At 35.6% G+C, this 18693-nt stretch overlaps 1 protein-coding gene across 11 annotated transcripts in view; it reads left to right on the forward strand.

Moving 5' to 3' along the window:
* Window positions 1-18693, forward strand: part of BLTP1 (bridge-like lipid transfer protein family member 1) — a 117374-nt gene that overhangs the window by 51061 nt on the left and 47620 nt on the right. For 10 of the 11 annotated variants that reach the window (XM_066996656.1, XM_066996659.1, XM_066996663.1 and 7 more), the window contains exons 29-46: window positions 136-206; window positions 899-1072; window positions 1391-1511; window positions 2067-2213; window positions 2584-2711; window positions 3162-3364; window positions 5357-5554; window positions 6223-6434; window positions 6738-6889; window positions 7692-7842; window positions 8946-9098; window positions 10355-10595; window positions 12203-12351; window positions 13442-13661; window positions 14505-14663; window positions 16190-16365; window positions 16906-17081; window positions 17759-18465. In XM_066996656.1, coding sequence (XP_066852757.1) covers window positions 136-206; window positions 899-1072; window positions 1391-1511; window positions 2067-2213; window positions 2584-2711; window positions 3162-3364; window positions 5357-5554; window positions 6223-6434; window positions 6738-6889; window positions 7692-7842; window positions 8946-9098; window positions 10355-10595; window positions 12203-12351; window positions 13442-13661; window positions 14505-14663; window positions 16190-16365; window positions 16906-17081; window positions 17759-18465 — 3538 coding nt within the window. The remainder of the gene's footprint in view (window positions 1-135; window positions 207-898; window positions 1073-1390; window positions 1512-2066; window positions 2214-2583; window positions 2712-3161; window positions 3365-5356; window positions 5555-6222; window positions 6435-6737; window positions 6890-7691; window positions 7843-8945; window positions 9099-10354; window positions 10596-12202; window positions 12352-13441; window positions 13662-14504; window positions 14664-16189; window positions 16366-16905; window positions 17082-17758; window positions 18466-18693) is intronic. The other variant, XM_066996660.1, reaches the window with a different exon arrangement.

Consider the following 18693-nt stretch of genomic DNA (forward strand, 5'->3'; position numbering starts at 1 on the left):
TATTGGAGTATGTGCATATGAAGGATTCTTTTAAGAAAAAAAAAAACTGTAAGGAGAATCTTCATTTGAATATTCCTTGGGTATTTTTTGATATATAGAAGGAATGTAATATATTTCTTTGTACTTTTCTCTTAGATTGTTAAGCAGGGTCTCACAGCTAATTCGTTACTGGACAGAGGCATGCAGCTTACAGGATCAACATCTAAGTAAGTTGAAAATTGTGTAACATGGTTATAACATTTTTTTTCCTGATACTCTAGTAAAGTATTTTGGCTCTTGCTAGCCCATTCAAAATTTGATTTGTAGCATTAGTTTTAGTACAGGTCTATTTCAAAGCAGGGTATTTTATTACAAAATGTTTGGTTTTGGTCAAAATGAAATACAAAGGCAATTTACTTACGTGATTTTGGGAAGTGCTTATAGAAAGTGCCCATTGCATTGCCTAAAGCTGAACTTGAATCTCAGTAAGGGCCTTGCCCTGAAATTGTTTTTGTGCTTTCTGAGCTATGCAGAAAAACAAAACTGCCATTGTATGCCTTTTACTGAGTATTAAAATGATACCTAGAGGGCCTCAGGAGAATTTACACAAGCTGAAGACCTGTTTATACATTGTTCATGACAAGGAACATTTTCTAATATGTGGCTATAACCTCACATCAGTTTATTATGCATAGTCTCATTATTAAGGAGTTAACTCTTTTAATGCGTGTAGACTCTTCCCTTGAATTGGATGAATTTTGATTTAGTCTTGGGCCTACCATCCAAGACTAATGTTTTGGTACTGTTGGAGTCCTATTAAAGTATTAAAAAAAATATACAAGATGCAAGCATTTAGTGATGTACACTTTTGTATTTCTTTCACAAGTCTGGATTATTAACATGTATTTGACTTGTTTAGTACACCTTACACTCCTTTGGATAAGAAGTCTGCAGAAAACACAGATGATGAAACAATAACAGAAGAATGGACATTGGATCACCCAGTCTTCCAGACAAGGACAACAGCAATAGTAGAAGTAAAAGGAACTGTAGATGTGGTTCTGACTCCTCTTGTAGCAGAAGCGTTGGACAGGTAATTAATTTTATTTTTACTACTTTGGTGTTAATTGGTTATACTAAAAATTGTCTCAAAACTGTTAGGCTGAGCAGAGGTTTAGGTAAAAGGATTGAAAAATACATGACTGATGGAACGGCAGTGCCTTGCAGCCATTGAATATTATTCTGCTTGTCCTATAAAGAAGCTAGAAGGATGTCATTGTGACCTTGAAAGTACACTTTCTCTCTCTGTGCTTAATTTTTCTCTTTGCAGTGTTAATTAAATACTACAGATGGTGTGTTACGTGAAACTGGAAGTTTAAGTGTCCTGTTGTGGGCTTGTTCCCTCTCACAGGTATATAGAAGCAATGGTGCACTGTGCGAGCTCTCGACACCCAGCAGCTATTGTTGATGATCTGCACTGCAAAGTTCTTCAAGATGCTGTACAGAACAGCAAAACAAGCTTCTCAGAAAACGTAAGGAAGGGAACAAGAAAATTATCCAAAATTTTGAAAGAATAGTCATTTCTTTATTTTACATAGGAAAAGATTTAATTGAATTCAATTTTTTGAGGTACGGTAGCTAAATGCTATATTAATCTAGCTTGAAAAGAATTTTATGGTAGTTGTACTGAGTTAAGAGTTCTTTCTGTCCAAGTTAATGACTAAATTTATATATTTTTTATTTGGCGTTTCTTAGACTTCACAGTATAATTGACACTACTTATTTACTTCATAACAACTTGTTCCGTATAACTGATACATGTAGAACTCAAGCTTTTAGCTGAAATCTGGTCATTAGAAAGTTTATTTTAGAATGGCATTGCTACCCTTTGGTATCTAAACATAACATACCTGTACGTGCTACAGTCCTTGTTCTAGAAATGATGGCATTGTGCTTTAAATGCAGTCAGAATCTCTTTGTAGTTCAGTGCTGCTGAACAGTTCAGAGCTGCTCAACACTTCAGCTTAGCAGTTCCAAGTTTCAGTGAGAATAAGTTATTAAGTGTTACCACCTTTTTCCCCTCCAAGTTATCTTCCAAGCAGGATATTAGAGGAACAAAAATAGATGCCACTACTATGGGAACAACAAACCAGGGACCAGCACAGACAAATCTCTCACTTAAGCAAGATAATGTGACAATTAAAGGCCTTCAGGCCAACGTTAGTGTACCAAAGGTAAGAATTTTTGTTTAGGTTATTGATAGACATGTAACTCATAAATTACCCTTATTGTGTGTACTGGAAAGCGTAAGTGAAGTTATGTATTTGTGATAGATAACTAATGTGATAAGTAGGGTAGACTGTTTTGGAGATGTTCGATCTTAGGGTAGGTAAAGGTATGCAAGTTAAATAATAATTGCTATAGAGATAACTGACTGCAATGTCTGTAAGTGATGTTTTTACATCTTGGTGTGGAGGTTTTATCTTTAAAAGTTTGATTTTACTCATAAGTTTAAGACAAGATTATATCAGAAGTTTGTGATGTATGATTAATGTAACACGTTTTTCTAAATTTCTTTACTCTTCGGGGAAATTTTACATATAGGTGAACCTGTGTTTACTACAAGCGTCCGTTGATGAATCCCCAGGGGTTTCTTCTGGTAAAACTGTGACTCATGTTTCATTAGTAGCTTTGTGCTTTGATAGAATTGCTACGCAAGTTCGTATGAATAGGTAAGAATAAAATATGTCACTGTTGGTGTTTTTTTTATTGTTATGTTAGCCAAAAGACTTAGTGTTAACAATTTTTTTTGACATATAGCCTGCAGTTGTGAAAGGAAGTATTTTAAAAAGTCATGAATGAATTAAACAATAAAATGTCTCTTCAGTATGCTATAAATTAACACCTAATATCTAGTTAAAACTGCAGTTTCTTTGAGAAGTAGAAGAACCCTTCCAGAATCATTTTGGAACCTAAGATTTAAGTCACATTATGCAGGATAAAATTGAAATTTTCAGTAATTTTCTACCAAAGTATAATTATCTTCTGACTTTACAAAGAATTCTTAATACTGCTGTGCTTATGTCACTTAATGTCACTCAAATTTTTTTTTAAAAAAGTAAATAAGAGTAGCATGTCTATCAGAGAGTTGCTTAATTGTTTTTTCTCCCATGTGTTTAAAGGGGTATAGTGGAGGAGTCTTCGAACAATGCAGAAACTGGGAGGAATTCTGTCACATTTGATCGTTATATCCAAGCCAGTAAAATGCAGCCCCAGTCCTCTGGCTCACTGAGATCCAATGCTGGAGCAGAAAAAGGAAAAGAAATTGCTGCTAAGTTGAACATCCATCGTGTTCACGGACAACTTAGAGGCCTTGATACGACAGGTAAGCCTTTTTTTTTTATTGTGAAAATGTCATTTTTAATAGAAGCGAGTGGTGATAGTTTGCCTTAAGCTCATTTTTTATTAACACAGATAAAAAGACATTTGAAACTAGAGATTATGCAATAGTCCAAAAAGAAGTTTAGGATGGTTACTCTGAATTGTTTGCTGTTATTTTACTAATATGATGATTTTAAACGTAGACAGAGGGAAAACATCAAGACTGATTTCTAAGCGGCTTTTGCGGCAAACAGGTTGCATGGTAAAGATTGACTGATAAAATTTCATGTCTAGGCTCCCTTCTTTCCAGTTGATCTCCTTTCCTTCTCAGCTGCCGTTTTTTTTTTTCACTCAATGCAGCAAATGAATTACACTTACTAGCTTTCTTAGTACTTTCTAACTATTTCAAGATAGGTATAACATGAATGTACTGGCACTTTCAGCTTGTAGATTTTTAACAATAGTGCCTATAAAACAGAAAATGAGATCTACGTGATTGTGTTCATTCTTGTTTTTGTTAAGGAAATGCCTTCAAGAGCTCATGAATTAACTTTGGTTGCTATAATTTCTGATCGTGGAAAAGATGAAGATAAGCAAAAGTAGAGACTGTTCTTATGTTGTGGTTTGGCAAGAAGTCTTGAGTACCTTTTACATGCTGACATTTTTATTGCTTTCTAAGTTAAATCTGACTCAGTTTTGATGCGATCTGTATCAGCTAGCGCCATGTTTTACTGTGTCCCATGAAGAGCAGGAGTCTTTAGGACATGAGGAAATGCTCTGTGAAACAAGTATGAATAAAAACCACATAACAAAAAAGCCTGTGTAAAGATGAGTGAGCAAATCAAACTGGAGGAAAACAAAATAAATTGGAGAAGATAAAAGGGATTAGCTCAATTTTTATTTAGTTGGGTGAAATGTCAGCTGTAGTGTCTTGTGTGAGGTATACTGCAGACTTCTGAGAAGGCCAGGTAATTCTTGACTTGTAACGAAAAAGCTCTACTTCTATTTAAAAGGGTTGAGGAATGTCTTTCTAGAGAACTTCGCATTTCATGTATGCTTTGAAAGTGATTGCTGTTAATCAATTGGGGGCACAGAGTGAGAATTGTATGGAAAGAATATAAGTTGACTTAGTGTGGTTTTTTTCCCCAGATATTTGACATTTAACTCTGTGTGAGAGGTAATAGGAAACAGGTATAAATTTTCTTAAAATGTTCCTTCAGAAATGTCACTAAAAGAAAGGATTTATATTTAATCTACATCCTAATATCAAAGAAATGAAGGTGGCGTAGTCCCCTCCTGGATCTTAGACAGCAAGGTTCGTAATGAATCAAAAACTACTTGAGGCAGTGTTTTCTTAGGAATCAGTGAGACTTATTGCTTTCTATTCTTCCAGTATAGACAAAGGCATGTTTCCAACCGAGAAGCAGTCTCTGAATTAAATTCAGAAATTTATTGTAGAATATCCATTCATTGTGCTATAGTTAATACCAAATGCATTTCTATTCAAACATATTATCCAAGAGCACTGTCAGTATTACTGTTATTTGTTGCTGTTAAACTTTAGGTATTTATTAAGAATGTTTTTGATAAAAATTTTGGGCTAATAGGCACTTTGAGATAAAAATCTGAAGAGCTTGTTTGTACGCATATATTTGGAACCATGACTGTAAAAAGATGAAGAAGGCAGATATGTTAGGATTGGTAACGTCTAAAAGTTTGAACTTCGAGTTGCTCCGTTGTTGCTTTTCCAGACTTAAAAATTACCCTGACCAAATAAAATAAACTTTCTGGGAGGAAGGGTTTTGGGCTTTGTGAACATTTTTTTTTTCTTGCTTGTACTTTGATTTTTTTTTCTTTTTTTTTCTTCCTGTTTCAGGAATACTAAAGAGTATTCCAAAATACTTTACTTGCAAGTAGATACTGTAAACTTGAGGGCTGTTTGAAGATATGAAGTTTTTCCATTTTGTAACAGAATGCTAAATGTGTTTATTTTAAGATATTGGAACTTGTGCAATAACAGCTATTCCCTTTGGGAAATCAAAAGTTCTTTTTACTTTGGAAGAGTTGGATGAGTTTGCTTTTGTGGATGAAACAGACCAACAAGCTGTACCAGATGTAACTCGAATCGGTCCTAGTCAGGAGAAGTGGGGTTGGATAATGTTCGAGTGTGGAATTGAAAATTTAACTATAAAAGGTAAGACTATATAGGCTTTGTATTACTTTGTATTATGAAACTGATAACAACTCTGTTGTTGGGTCTTCTATTTTAGCCATTATTTGATTTCAAATACATGAATATAGGTGATAATAAATAATATGTCTATAGTACATAAATTATATCACATAGTAAATTCTATAATACAGGAGCTTTTAGTCCTTGCTGCTTATGACAGTGTATGAAATAATTCCATATACATTATTTTCAACAGGTCTGGAAGCTAAAGTGAAGGTAGAAATTTGTGCTTTCACTGATTATTTAAACCCTGACCTTGCAATCATACCCACACTAAGTGTCTGAATGTAGGACTGGAATTCTGCTTTCAGGAGGAAAGCTGGCTTCATAAAGAAAAAGAGCATATATGTATTTTCTGTCATTCAAGTTGTTCTTGTCAGGGAATAGTGTTTAAAAGCAGCCTCCATGCATTGTGATTACTCTTCATCTACCTGGAACAAACTATAGGAAGCTCTACAACTAGCTTTTAAGTTGTACGTAAAATTGGTAATGCATCTTGTTTAACCAAAATCATATGTGTTTATCCTGTTAAGCGTATCTTTTTTTTTCTCTTTTTTTTCTGTGGGATGTAACTTATAGAAGTTTGTGTGTGGCAAACATTTGCAGCTGTAGTGTGTCTGCTTTTCTAGGAGGAAGACAATCTGGTGCGGTATTGTATAATACATTCGGAGTCATGGGGAAATCAAGTGCTACAGAGAGAGGTGGATTGCTTGCATCAAATAACTCTTCAGATTCTCCAACTGGTAGTGGTTATAATACTGATGTGTCTGACGATAACCTTCCTTGTGATAGAATAAGTCCCTCTTCAGATATTAATGGAAACTCAGTTTCAGATGAGCAGGTATGTATACTGGGCTGAATTGATTGGTCTTAGGTTGTGTTTCTTTAAAGCGATTACGATTTTTAGTATAAAACTGAAAACTGACAGATCTGTTGCTGTACCAACTGATTCAAACTGCTTTCTTGTGCATTAAATTTTAAGCTTTCTCTAAGGTCTGTTAGTGTTGTCTTGGGAGAGTTGATGAACAGCATTAGGTTATTTTTCTTTGCCTAAATGGATATGAAACTATTTTTTTGTGAACAGTGCGCAGCAGGCTAGTGCCTTTTAATACTTTGTAAAAGACTTTATGTTTTGTTTTTTAAGGATGAAGGGGTTGAATCTGATGATCTGAAAAAAGACATACCCTTGATGCCTCCTCCGCCTGACTCCTGCAGCATGAAGCTAACAATCAAAGAAATTTGGTTTAGTTTTGCAGCTCCTACCAATGTGCGTTCTCCAGCCCATGTATTTTCAAGGTATGACTCTATCTGATTTAAGAGAAAGAAAATAACAATTCTGGTTTGGTAAATTACAGTTGTATTTGGTAGATTCTGAATGTAACTTCAATAATTGTTGAAGCTTCTCTGGAAATTCTGGTTTTGGAATTTACATATATCACAGTAGTTCTTGCTTCAATTTGTAACTGCCATCATGTATATGAAAGTGTTGCTAGAAAAATTTTACTTAGATATGGTAGAAATAATAAAAAATAAATAAATTACTTCCAGTGAGAATGAGATGTATGAAGGAGAGCAAGGGGTGTGAGTGAGAATATTTGTTTTGATTAGGAGAGAACCACTCACTGCTTTGGTCTTCAACATAATGCTTAAACCTTGATCTTATTGACTTTGCACTCTAAGGTTCAAATAAATCTTTCTAAGATAGTTTTTTCATACTCTGTGTCAACACTTGAAAATTTCTGTTATATACTCTAGAATGGATACTAAGCATCTCTAAAGGTCAAAGCAAACTTAATGAAACTTTGTATGTGTATAGAACAAGCACATTGTAAACATACAATTCAACAAACTAAATATTCCTATCTGTCAGTATATAACTATAAATTAGAAAGTCTTTTTGTGATTTTTTTCCCTAATATTCTTGCCTCAGTCCTTCAGCAAAATCTCATCACAATACCTTGTATAACAATTAATGTGGGATTCAATTAATGTTCTCATATTCCACCTATTTGAATGTCGTTCGTAGTAGTAGTAGAAAATCTTGCTAATTGCTGCTGCTGAATGTGAATACCTAATGCTTCTTATTTTTCTCAATTAGGCAACTGAACCTCCTGAGTACTGCAACTCCTGCAGTTGGTGCTTGGCTTGTTCCCATTGATCAAGTGAAGTCATCTTTAAATAAGCTAGAAACTGAAGGAACACTGCGAATCTGTGCTGTTATGGGTTGCATAATGACAGAAGCACTAGAGGTAAATGACCTTTCTAAAATCAAGAGGCCAATCAGAACGGAGCGGTGTAATATGTAATACATGTTCATTTGGGGGTCTGAATATTTTTGCCGAAACTTACAGTGCCTCTTAAGACAGTTTTTCAAGAATTGGTTACAAGAATTTACTGCCTGTGCTTTTTGCACAGAATCTAAATTTCAGTGGGGAAAAAAAAACCAGCTATTACTAGTGATGAAGTCTTGTGCTTCGTACAGGTGTGCATCTCCATGTAAATTAATTGGAGATTCAGTCTGTTGAAAGAAGTATGGCTTTGATATCTGATACATCTTACGAAATATGAAAGTGTGCTTGAATCATGAAATATTCAGGGTATCTTTTAGGAGAAAATGTGAACTTCTGTGCCCCTGCAGTGTATTGAATTATTGCGCTCATCAGATCCACTTGTTAGAGAAAGCAAAGTGAGGGTGAACAATTCTAGTGAGAAGAGCAAAATAGACTTTTTTTCATTGTTGAAAACTATTATTGGTAGAGCTGTTATAAAAATTGGGTCTTAGTGTGATTTGCTAAGGAGCTTTTGTGTGTGTAGGCAGTTTTCTGCTGTTTGTTTAATTAGCACCATCTAGTGGGAAGATTTTGAGAAGTGATACCTCTTGGTGAGATCCCATCTTGTATTGCAAGACTGAGAGCTTAGTGTCATACTAGCTTTATGCTCTACTAGTGGCCCTTTGCAGCGTTCCCCTATTGTTACCTCCCTTTATTTTTTTCTACTCTTTTTTCTACCAATAAGCCAAATTAGAGAAGTATTTTTTTATCTAACTAGGAATTAACAGTTCATTTGGAAATCTCAGCTAGCTTAGCAAATATATTTTTTAGTCCAGAAGTAACTTCGCAAAAGTGTGGGATTTGAATCCAGCTTTATTACTGCATATAAATAAACAAACTTCAAATATGATTATTTTCAGATAGCACTTTTAAAAATATGGTAGTTATCCATGTGTCAATTTTATTGTAGAAGTTCAAAATGGAGTTAAAGGTTTGTGCTATCGTAGCTGAAATTATAATTCACGTGCATGTTCTGTTTGCGAGTACGTTCATGTGTGAAAAATATTTGCATTTTACTCTAGAATAAAAGCGTGCACTTTCCCCTGAGAAGCAAGTACAACAGGCTAACCAAAGTGGCTCGTTTCTTGCAAGAAAATCCTTCCTGTTTACTGTGTAATATACTGCACCATTACCTTCACCAAGCAAATTATTCTATTATTGAGGATGCCACCATGGTGAGTTACCCCGTAAACATGTAAATAACTCAGCATGTTAGTTTAAACCAATTCTAGTATCTCCAATTAGGTAACTGCATAAGGAAAGCTGTAAAACAAGGTAATAAACCTAAACTGGTGTATATGTACTTCATTTGCTAAGAAGACATGGCTTCTCACATGTCACTTACTTTTAGGTCTGCTGTTTTTCTTGTGGCCTGTGTATATGCTTGATTTTTGTTTAGCTATTTTATTGGCAAATATATATGAAATCATAACAATTTTAAATACATGCCTTTTTATTTAATGGTCTCTTTAATAAAATTCATTTTTTCTTAAAGGTAAGAGTGAAGTAGTAAAAATTTGTAGTTTTAAAATGAAATCTCAGTTATTGATGCAAGTACATGGAAGAATTAGGTTATATTTCAATTATTTTTTTCTGAGAACTAGACTTCATGTCTTTTAGAAATATTTTAATAATACAGGCACTTCACTGGTTTAAAAAAGCTAGAATTGTAAAAAATTTAAGACTTAAGGATCTAATCTTTTTGGTGGCTTTAGAATGTAAATACTTGAATTGTAATGGTAAATAATTGTTTGGACACATATATTGGGCATAAGGAGGAGTGTTTGTCCCTGATTTTGCATCGTTTTCATAATCCATTTGCATGGCTGACAGATTTCAACAATATGTTTTTCCCTGTGTTCAACTGAGAGCCCAGTGATCAGAAATAGCACAATTTGTGGCAGAAATAGCCCTGTTTGATTTGTGGTAAAAATAAAGGTGTGGGTGTTTTTTTTTTTTTAAGCACTATTCAGTGATGCAATCAAAACAATCCCTGTTTTTACCTCAGTTCTATGTTTTTAAATGACGGCTTACCAACAAAGGAAAAAAAAATACTCAGTTTTTAATTTCAGTTGTTTCTACAGTCACTCTAGGGCTGCTCTGATTTTTAGTTTATAGTTTAAAGCCTTATAATTACTTCAGCACTTCTTGTTTCATATTTGATAATCTTGTTTCCTGCTGTTTATTCTTGGCCCACTGGGCTAGATCCTCAGGATTGAATGTATTGTAAATGAATGTATTTACTGTGTTTAATGAAGCTATAGTTCTTCTTATCTGTTAGCCCTGTGACTACTTATACAGGTACTGTGTGGTGCAAGCACAGTTCTATCATAAGCTAGGAATGGGAGTATTTTATCTACTAAAAAATATTTTTATAATGTTGATTTTTTATGTACAGTTTGTTAAAATGCATTTTTGTTCATTTTTTAAGAGTGATGGCCTTCCTGCCCTAGTTACCTTAAAGAAAGGTCTAGTTGCACTGGCAAGGCAATGGATGAAGTTCATTGTGGTGACCCCAGCCTTTAAAGGAGTCAGCTTACACAGACCAGCTCAGCCAGTGAAACTGCAGACAAATGCCTGCCACGAGAATGAGGATGGGCTTGGATTAGACAACGGAGGGGGTCTTCAGAGTGACACAAGTGCTGATGGAGCAGAGTTTGAATTTGATGCAGGTATTTTAGTGTTTTTGCCCTCTAAAAGTTCATAGGGATAAGTAGCTCCTCTCAGAGCATTTGTATCTTACTTCGTTCTAATGCCTGAATATATGATATTCTTTTCTTAGAATCATCAAGCTTCTTTTATATAATCATCTTCATTTTGAAGCTGCTGGTAATAATATTTTTGTAATGTTGTAATTGTCACTCATTTGAGGAAAAACAAAAGAGAAGACCTCATTTCTTGCTTCACATGCCTTGTCTTATTATTTACAGCAGAAAATACATCGACCTTATTATTTGCTAGCTTGCAATTAGGATTTTGTTTTGCAGCTTCTGATCTTGTTTTAGAATTGTAACACAATTCTATGAAGTCTTCCAGGAGTAGCTTCAAATCTACCTTCTTACCTTTGTGAAGACATATTCTCATAAATCCTATTTTTTTCCCATTTTTACTACTTTGTCTATGGTATATTTTTGTTGCCAACTTACACGTTGCCACTGTAACAAAATCTACTGATACAGCTCTCTGTTTGATATAGAGCTGACTAAAATAAGAACCACAAAAAGGAAGGACACAAATATATGTTGCTAGAATGCTCTTTTTAGCTGTCTTGAGTTGGCTGACTTATTTTGTGTTTTTAGCATCTATGAGCAGTGTTACTGTTCTCAGAAATACAGTATTTGTTTTTCTTTTCTCAAATATGAGTTACGTAACATTGACGAAAAAATAGTTAAAATCAGGAGAAGAATCTGTTTTTGGTTAAGAGTCCAGCAGCAGCCATGAGCTTAAAGACAACAACAGTGAAGATGTACTTGTTTGAAGCTTTTTAATTATACTGTATGAAGGAATTTCTTGCCACATTGTATGTGGCAATTTTGTCTTCTTGTGTAGACTTAATTGTAGAAGTAATTGATGGTACATGGAAATGCCACAATTCAAAAAATGATCAGCCATGCCAGAAGCGGCAAAAAAGTGAAATTTGTTTCATTATGGAAAATTACATTTTTGTGTTTTAATTGTCTTTTTTTCTCCGGGCAGCTCTTCTAAAATAACAAAAAAGGTATGGGCTCCCCTGTGTTGAAATTTGAGGTAACAGAAGCATCTTTGTCTTCTTGAACCAAAGTTTTATTCCCCCAGCTATGAAAAGACAGAGAATAACAGTAGTACGTAGTAATAAGTGTACCTGTTTATTTTTGCAGGTGTGAGATTTGACTGGGCTCAGCATGGGGATAGGTTAAAAGCAATCCTGCAGTGGATGCTGCCCCTGTGAGGACTCTTAGAAAGGGATTAGTTGCAAAGAGAGAGATACGCAGGAGTTCTGTGTGCAAATCAGCTCACCTACAGCAGAGCAGTGTAGCAAGTTTATTTTGGATCTGTAGCACAGAGCAACAATTGTATGGCGTTGGAAGGACAAAAAGATTTGTACTTGTGTTATCAAACAAATTCCACTAAGCCGGTGTTTGAGGTTTTCTTGTATGTCTTAATTCCCTTGAATTCCCTGGACAGTTATGTGTGTCAGAACCTGGAAGTTCATGACTGCTTGTAAATAAATGTGTCTAATAGACAATCTTGGTTCCTTATAATATATCCAAATGAGGAAAAGTTGTTTGCTTGGTTCCAGCTACTGTTAGTGAGCATACAATGCTCTTGGAAGGAACAGCTAATCGTCCTCCACCTGCTGGTGGCTCTTCTGGACCTGTAACTGGTGCTGAGATCATGAGGAAGTTATCCAAGACTCACACTCACAGTGATTCTGTTCTGAAAATAAAGGTAAGCTTATAGCATAACTAATACATGGAGGGTGTGCTTCTTATCCCATAAAAAAAATGCTTGTGTGCTCCTTATCCCATAAAAGCAATGCTTGTGTGCTCCTTATCCCATGAAAGCAGTGTTTGATTAGTTAATATATATTCTGCATCTGTTCTTTATTGGTTTTCTTGCCAGTTACCTTCAAAGTCCACTTAAAAACAACATAAATGTGCGTCATTTAAGGATGTGTATTAACTTTACTGGCTTTCTGGCTTTTAATCTATGGGAGCAGAAGTGAAATTTTAAACTCTCATTACACAAAATATAATTGACAAAGCACTTCAATAATTTGTAGTAAAATCATTTTTTTTCTTTTTCCACAAGATGTTCAGAAAGCTGCAAGATTTTATTTTTATTTCTAGTTTCTGAACAGAAAGTTTGTGGATTTTCTTTTTAGCCATTTGTTGTCTTGCAGAGCACCCCGTAAACAGCAAACCTCTCTAGATGATAAGTCAGCTCAGCGGATGTGTGCCTCTGTCCTCTGCAGCAGGGAGCCATCCACTGATACCGCTCACTTCTTTCTTCTGATGGTCTTGCATGGCTTAGGGTTAAGTAGCCCAGTAGTCCAGCTCTTCAACTGTGAGGGCAGAGATCCTTTTTGCAGTTGCATGCCTTTAGGTGGAGCATGAGCCAGAAGTCACCAGCTTCCATTCTTTGCTTTTCCTGGAGGTTGCACTTACATTATACTAGGGATGCAAGGGATTCAAAGAAAGATTAAATCCAAATGAGGTTTATAGTCAGTGGTTGGTATTGTTTCTTCTGGAGATTTGTCTTAGATGAATTCTACACATCTGCAATTTCACTTGTTACATGTTGTGGCTTTTTAAACTGTTTTTGCACTTTAATTTTCAAGTATTAAAATAATTTTGCTAGCTTTATACACAATAGTTGTATGGCATATAACCTGCCCCAAGTGAAATGCTACATGCCTAAACTTTCTGGGAATGAGATTTTGTAGTTACTGTGTTCCAATCTTATATTCAGAACAAATTTCACTTCCATTTTTACAGTTCACACAATACTTCATTAGTTTCTTTGTTTTGTCTACAAGGGTATACATCCATATCATTCCTTAAGTTACACTAGTGGAGACACAGCTACGGATTCACCAGTGCATGTTGGCCGTTCTGGCATGGCAGTCAAGGAAAGTCCAAGAAAAGAGAGTCTGCTCAGCTATCTTACTGGAAGCTTTCCTAGCTTGCATAATCTTTTGGAAGGAACTCCTCAAAGAAGTACAACTGCAGTTAAAAGTAGTTCTTTAACAAGAACAGGTATGATGTAGCTGAAATTGTGGGAGGGAGGGGAAGAGAGGGCTGACTTTAAGGATTTAAGTAGAAAAGGTACTATATTTTCTACAGATCACTGCACCATATAGTTATGTATAAGCAAACATCAAGTACAGCAGATTAGGAAAAAATATGACAGCTAATGAACTAAAATGTTTTCCTTTTACACAGCTTTGTTAGTTTCTGAGGGCATATATGTAGATACATAATTACATAAGTGAGTCTTTCTGAATTAATAAGGAAATTAAGTGATCAATCTGTATTTGTTAGGTGGTTTTTGACCTTGTAAGTAGGTCAAAAAGTGGACCAAAATGAATGTTCCAGTAAGTTAGTTTGTATATAACAGTAATTTGCTTATTTTTAATAATGGTTCTTCAAACAAATGTGCTTTGTAGAAATTTGAAATGCATGTATTGAAATTTTTACATTCTGTGTTACTGTTCACCATGCACTGTTACTATTTATATAAAGACAAACGGGTAAGTTAGCATTTTCTCTAAAACCTCTCTCTTTTGGTATCAGGGGATGAAATACAGAGAAAGAAAGGTATTTTGGTTTCTTAATGAGTTCTTTGGCCTAATTATGGTAGAAGTGAACAAATGCAATGACATTTGTAGTGCAACATCTATTAGTGTCACGGTGGAAGTTCTGTGGTAGCATATATAATTTGTAAGGGTTCTTCCTGACCCATAATTCATTGGAATAAAACTTGAGGGCTAGCCTTACCATTTTAATAGTAGATGTGTATTCTCAGAAAAATTGTGCTGTGTTTCTGCTTTTGCTGACTTTGATTCAACAAATGCTAAAGCTTCTGACTTGTTTGTATAGGAAATATGGTGGCCACAGATATGTTATCTGAACATCCTTTGCTGTCTGAACCATCTTCCGTGAGTTTCTATAACTGGATGTCAAATGCCGTGGGCAACAGAGGAAGCGTAGTACAGGAAAGTCCAGCCACCAAATCTGGACACAACAGTCTTCCAACAGGTATACTTGTTAACAGCTGGATTTAAGATATGACTCCGTGTTGGCTGTTCCTGTGTTTATTACTTCTTTTTCTGAAAGTAATAGAGCAAGTGGCTTAAGTTTAATAGACATACAAACTACTTGTGGGACTTCTCAGCAAACCAAAAAATGGAAAGAAGTCATTAAAACATTTTTTTTTCATTTCTCTCACCCTCACTCCAAAAAAACCTCTTTTCCTTACATCTGTAAATGGTATTGCCAAGACCATGTGTAGCTGTGAAAAGGTAAGCTGTACAATCATCCTTAGTTGCAAGGTTCCTTGCATTTTGTTAGTTAGTTCTCATCTGTAATTTGCATATGATGTTTTTGCAGTGAAGATTTTGAACGTTGGAATCCTTGATCTTTCTCAGTTCAATTTTGAAGCAGATTATAAACATTTTTTAGCTATGTTGAGAGTAATGTTATTCCCTAATCTTCAGGGATGGGAAATAGTCATCAGGTTTAAAGGAATGGAGAAAAGGAGAGATACACTACTGAAGCACTTAAGTGTACTGGAGAAAGATATCTAACAACTTGTTGCAGCTTATTTATTATTATTGTATGCTTGCCATTTATAATTTTCAAACGTCAATTTTTATTCTCTGCAACACTAAATTTGAATTTTTCTTTGATTAACAGTCTTTCGACCACTTCTTGTTTGTTTTCAATATTGAACAAATAGTCTGATTCCACAAAACATCTTTGTGCTTTACTTACTGCTCAACCAGTGTGGCCCTTCTGAAAACTGTAATGTGCTTTTCTGCAAAAAGAATCACAGGGTAGAAGTATAGCTTTCAATTTTGCTTTCAGAGAAAGGTATATTTTTTTCATGCTGAGATTGTCATAGTTTGTTCACAAGCTTACACTCCTGAAATTAGACTTAGTGATTCTTACTCAGACACAGATCTATCCAGATCATTCTTCTGTGAACACGTGTAGCCGTGGCTCTCTGATAAGTGCTGTAAACTGGAGTTCTGAAGATTCAGCCTGAACATACACTGGCAGAGCAGCTCTGTCTCATGCAGGCCAGTCCAATCCAGACTCAAGGCACAAATAATTCAGTATTGCAGAGCATGTTTTCTAAAGACTAATCTATAAAGATCTAATTAGCGGGTCTTGCATTGGGACTAATAGAAAACAGACAGCACATTGAAAGCTAGAAGTAATTACCTGTAACTGTGGTTGATCATTGCTTTTTTTTGATGGTACAGGCAAATTAGTTTTTTGTTGCAGCTGAAACACATGTATTAAATACCCTGTAGAGTGCAATACAGACAAGAGGCCGTGGGAAGGAGGAAAAATCTCTGCTTTTCAAATATGAGTTTTGAACAATATCAGACTTGATACCCTGAATGCCATTTTTGTGAGGTTATGGACTAGATCAGGAGTCTGATGTCCTATGTGTATAGCATGTGTGTCTGCATTAATTAACTTTGAGTTTTCATTATAGAGTTGGTGGTGTTGAAAATTGCTGTGGTGTTAGTGTTCCATGGGTATTTATTTTTTAGGTGTTGCACCAAATCTTCCTACAATACCCTCTGCTTCAGACTTCAACACCGTTTTGTCTAGCGACCAGAACACCCTGGATGGCACACACTCACAGCACAGCACCAGTCAGGATGACATTGCAGGTGTAGAAGAGGGTAACCAGGGGTTTCCTGCTGTCCAGCTAGCAGATGCACAGGTAGGGGTGGTTTACAGATGTATTTTGGAGTTCTATAAGAGAAAACTAGTTGTTACTTATTAAAATCCTAAAACGATGAGTGTTATCCTGGTTTTGTACGTGTTTATCTTATGCATTCCTATGCAAAGATGGAAAGGTTCAAGAAACCTCTGAGGTTTCTTTAGCAAATGTTGTTAATGGTGAATAATGGAACATGATTTAATAACTTCACAGAACGTTTGGAGCATTTATGAGAACAGCGTAGTTCGCCAGTGTACTTTTTACTGGGGGGAACATTCAACTATACTGCAGAAAGCTTACTCCTAAAGCTAAGCGCTCAATGTTAGCTTGCTGTGTAGTCAATCTTTTTGCTCAAAAAGTACATAAAACTTCATTTTTTTCCTTGTTTGTTGTTTTACACCACTGTAATAATATCTTTTTTCCATATTACATAGCTAATTTACTGTAAATATTACAGATCAACAAATGATGGAGCGGGGAAAGGGGAATATAGGAATAATCTAGACTGTGAGAAATAAATTGGTGGATTTTGTTTTGTAGGTTGTCTTCAAACCTCTTCTAAGTTACACGGGAATTCAGTCTCAGGATGCAATGCCACTCTGCTACAGAATGTACTTTGGAGAGTACCTTTCTTTCTCAGGAACTTTGGACTGCTTAAGAGCAGATATTGTTGATTCAGATACAGCAAAGGAAAGAAAAAGCAAACGAGCTCGAAGGTATGTCATGCATTTGAAAGTAGATGTATTGGTTAAAGAAGATAAATAAGGGCTTTCATTGTGAAGTAGAAGTCAAATGGAGTTCTAAAACTCTTCCACAGAATAAGGAGCAGTTCTTTTTTACTTCTGATCTTGTCTGTTTTCTCTTCCTGTTAAAATATTTTCTTTTTTATCTTCCTGTGTAGTGGTTTGGAAATTTCAAGTCTTTGAATCTCACCTACTTTTGTAAAGGGGAGATTCGGGTGGGGAAGGGGGTGCAGGTGGGAATAACAGTGGGAGAAATTTGAAAGGCTATGAAGTGCTATTTTGTGATTAATTCTATAACGAGATCGTTATTTTGAGTGTAAATGCTGAGTCTTTTTTCTTTTTTTCTTCCCCTTGAGTGTTTTGGGTTATAAGTTTCTATCATAACTTAATGTTATGATAGAAAAATTGCATGCCAAACTAAGTTTTCGTAGAACTAAATGATTATTGTGTTAGTAACACACAGTGTGTGTTCCACAGTGTGGAAGTATGAAAGTTCGTTTTAAATATTTAAACTGTGTTAAGAATGTAATACTCTAAAGGAAGTGAAACTTTGGATTTGGTAAATCAGATGTACCATCATGTAAAAAGTATTTGACTCCATGCTAGCCATGAAGAGAAACAAAGTGTAACTTTTATCTTCTCTTTCCTAGGCAAGGAGCTGTCAACCTTCCTCCTCTTGAATTCAAACCAGCTTTAATGTTGGAAACTTTCAGTATTAGTGCTGTTGTAATGGAGAAATCCATGTGCACACCTCATAATTCCACCAATGCCCTTTCTTTTCACGACCTGAATAAACGCTATTACAATACTTTTCACTGTAACTTTACAATTTCTTGCCAGTCCATAAGCCAGCACGTGGATATGGCACTGGTTCGTCTCATTCATCAGTTCAGTACAATGATTGATGATATCAAAGCCACGCAGACGGACATCAAGCTTAGCAGATACACAGCTGGATCAGCTTCTCCAACACCTACTTTTAAAACCCGCAAACACAGAGACTTCCGCTCCTCTGATTTTAGCCGAAGCTCTCGAGGAAGTCTTAATGGAGGTAACAGGGTGAACAACAGCAAGAGCAAACGAACAAACAATGAGAACAATAAAAAAGAATCTCGAAACAAGAATTCCCTGGGCAGGTCAGAAAGAAGAACTTCTAAAGTGTCCAGGAAAGGTTCAAAAGATGTAGTTGACCATGTGACTATTCATATGGATGACTCTGACTCTATTACTGTGTCAGAACAGAGTGAACCTTCTGCAGAGTGTTGGCAGAATATGTATAAACTGTTGAACTTCTATTCACTCATTTCTGATCCAACCGGAATTTTAGAGAAGTCTTCAGAAACTTTCGGACCAACAGGTAAACCAGTTCACGAATCCAAATAATTTAGAGTGCCCGAGTTTGCAGAAGTCTGTTCTTTTACAGCATGACCAGAAGGGGTTTTTGAAAATTGTCTACCTCATCTAACTTTGAACAAAGGAGCAGGGGGTGGGGCTGAGGATCTTGTAGTTAACTCACCAAGATGGTGTACAAAGACAAAGTGCTTTCCCAGCTTTATATTACGCTTTGATTCTTTCAGTCTCAGAC

Source organism: Anser cygnoides, chromosome 4, assembly GCF_040182565.1.
Source record: "Anser cygnoides isolate HZ-2024a breed goose chromosome 4, Taihu_goose_T2T_genome, whole genome shotgun sequence".
NCBI lineage: Eukaryota > Metazoa > Chordata > Aves > Anseriformes > Anatidae > Anser > Anser cygnoides.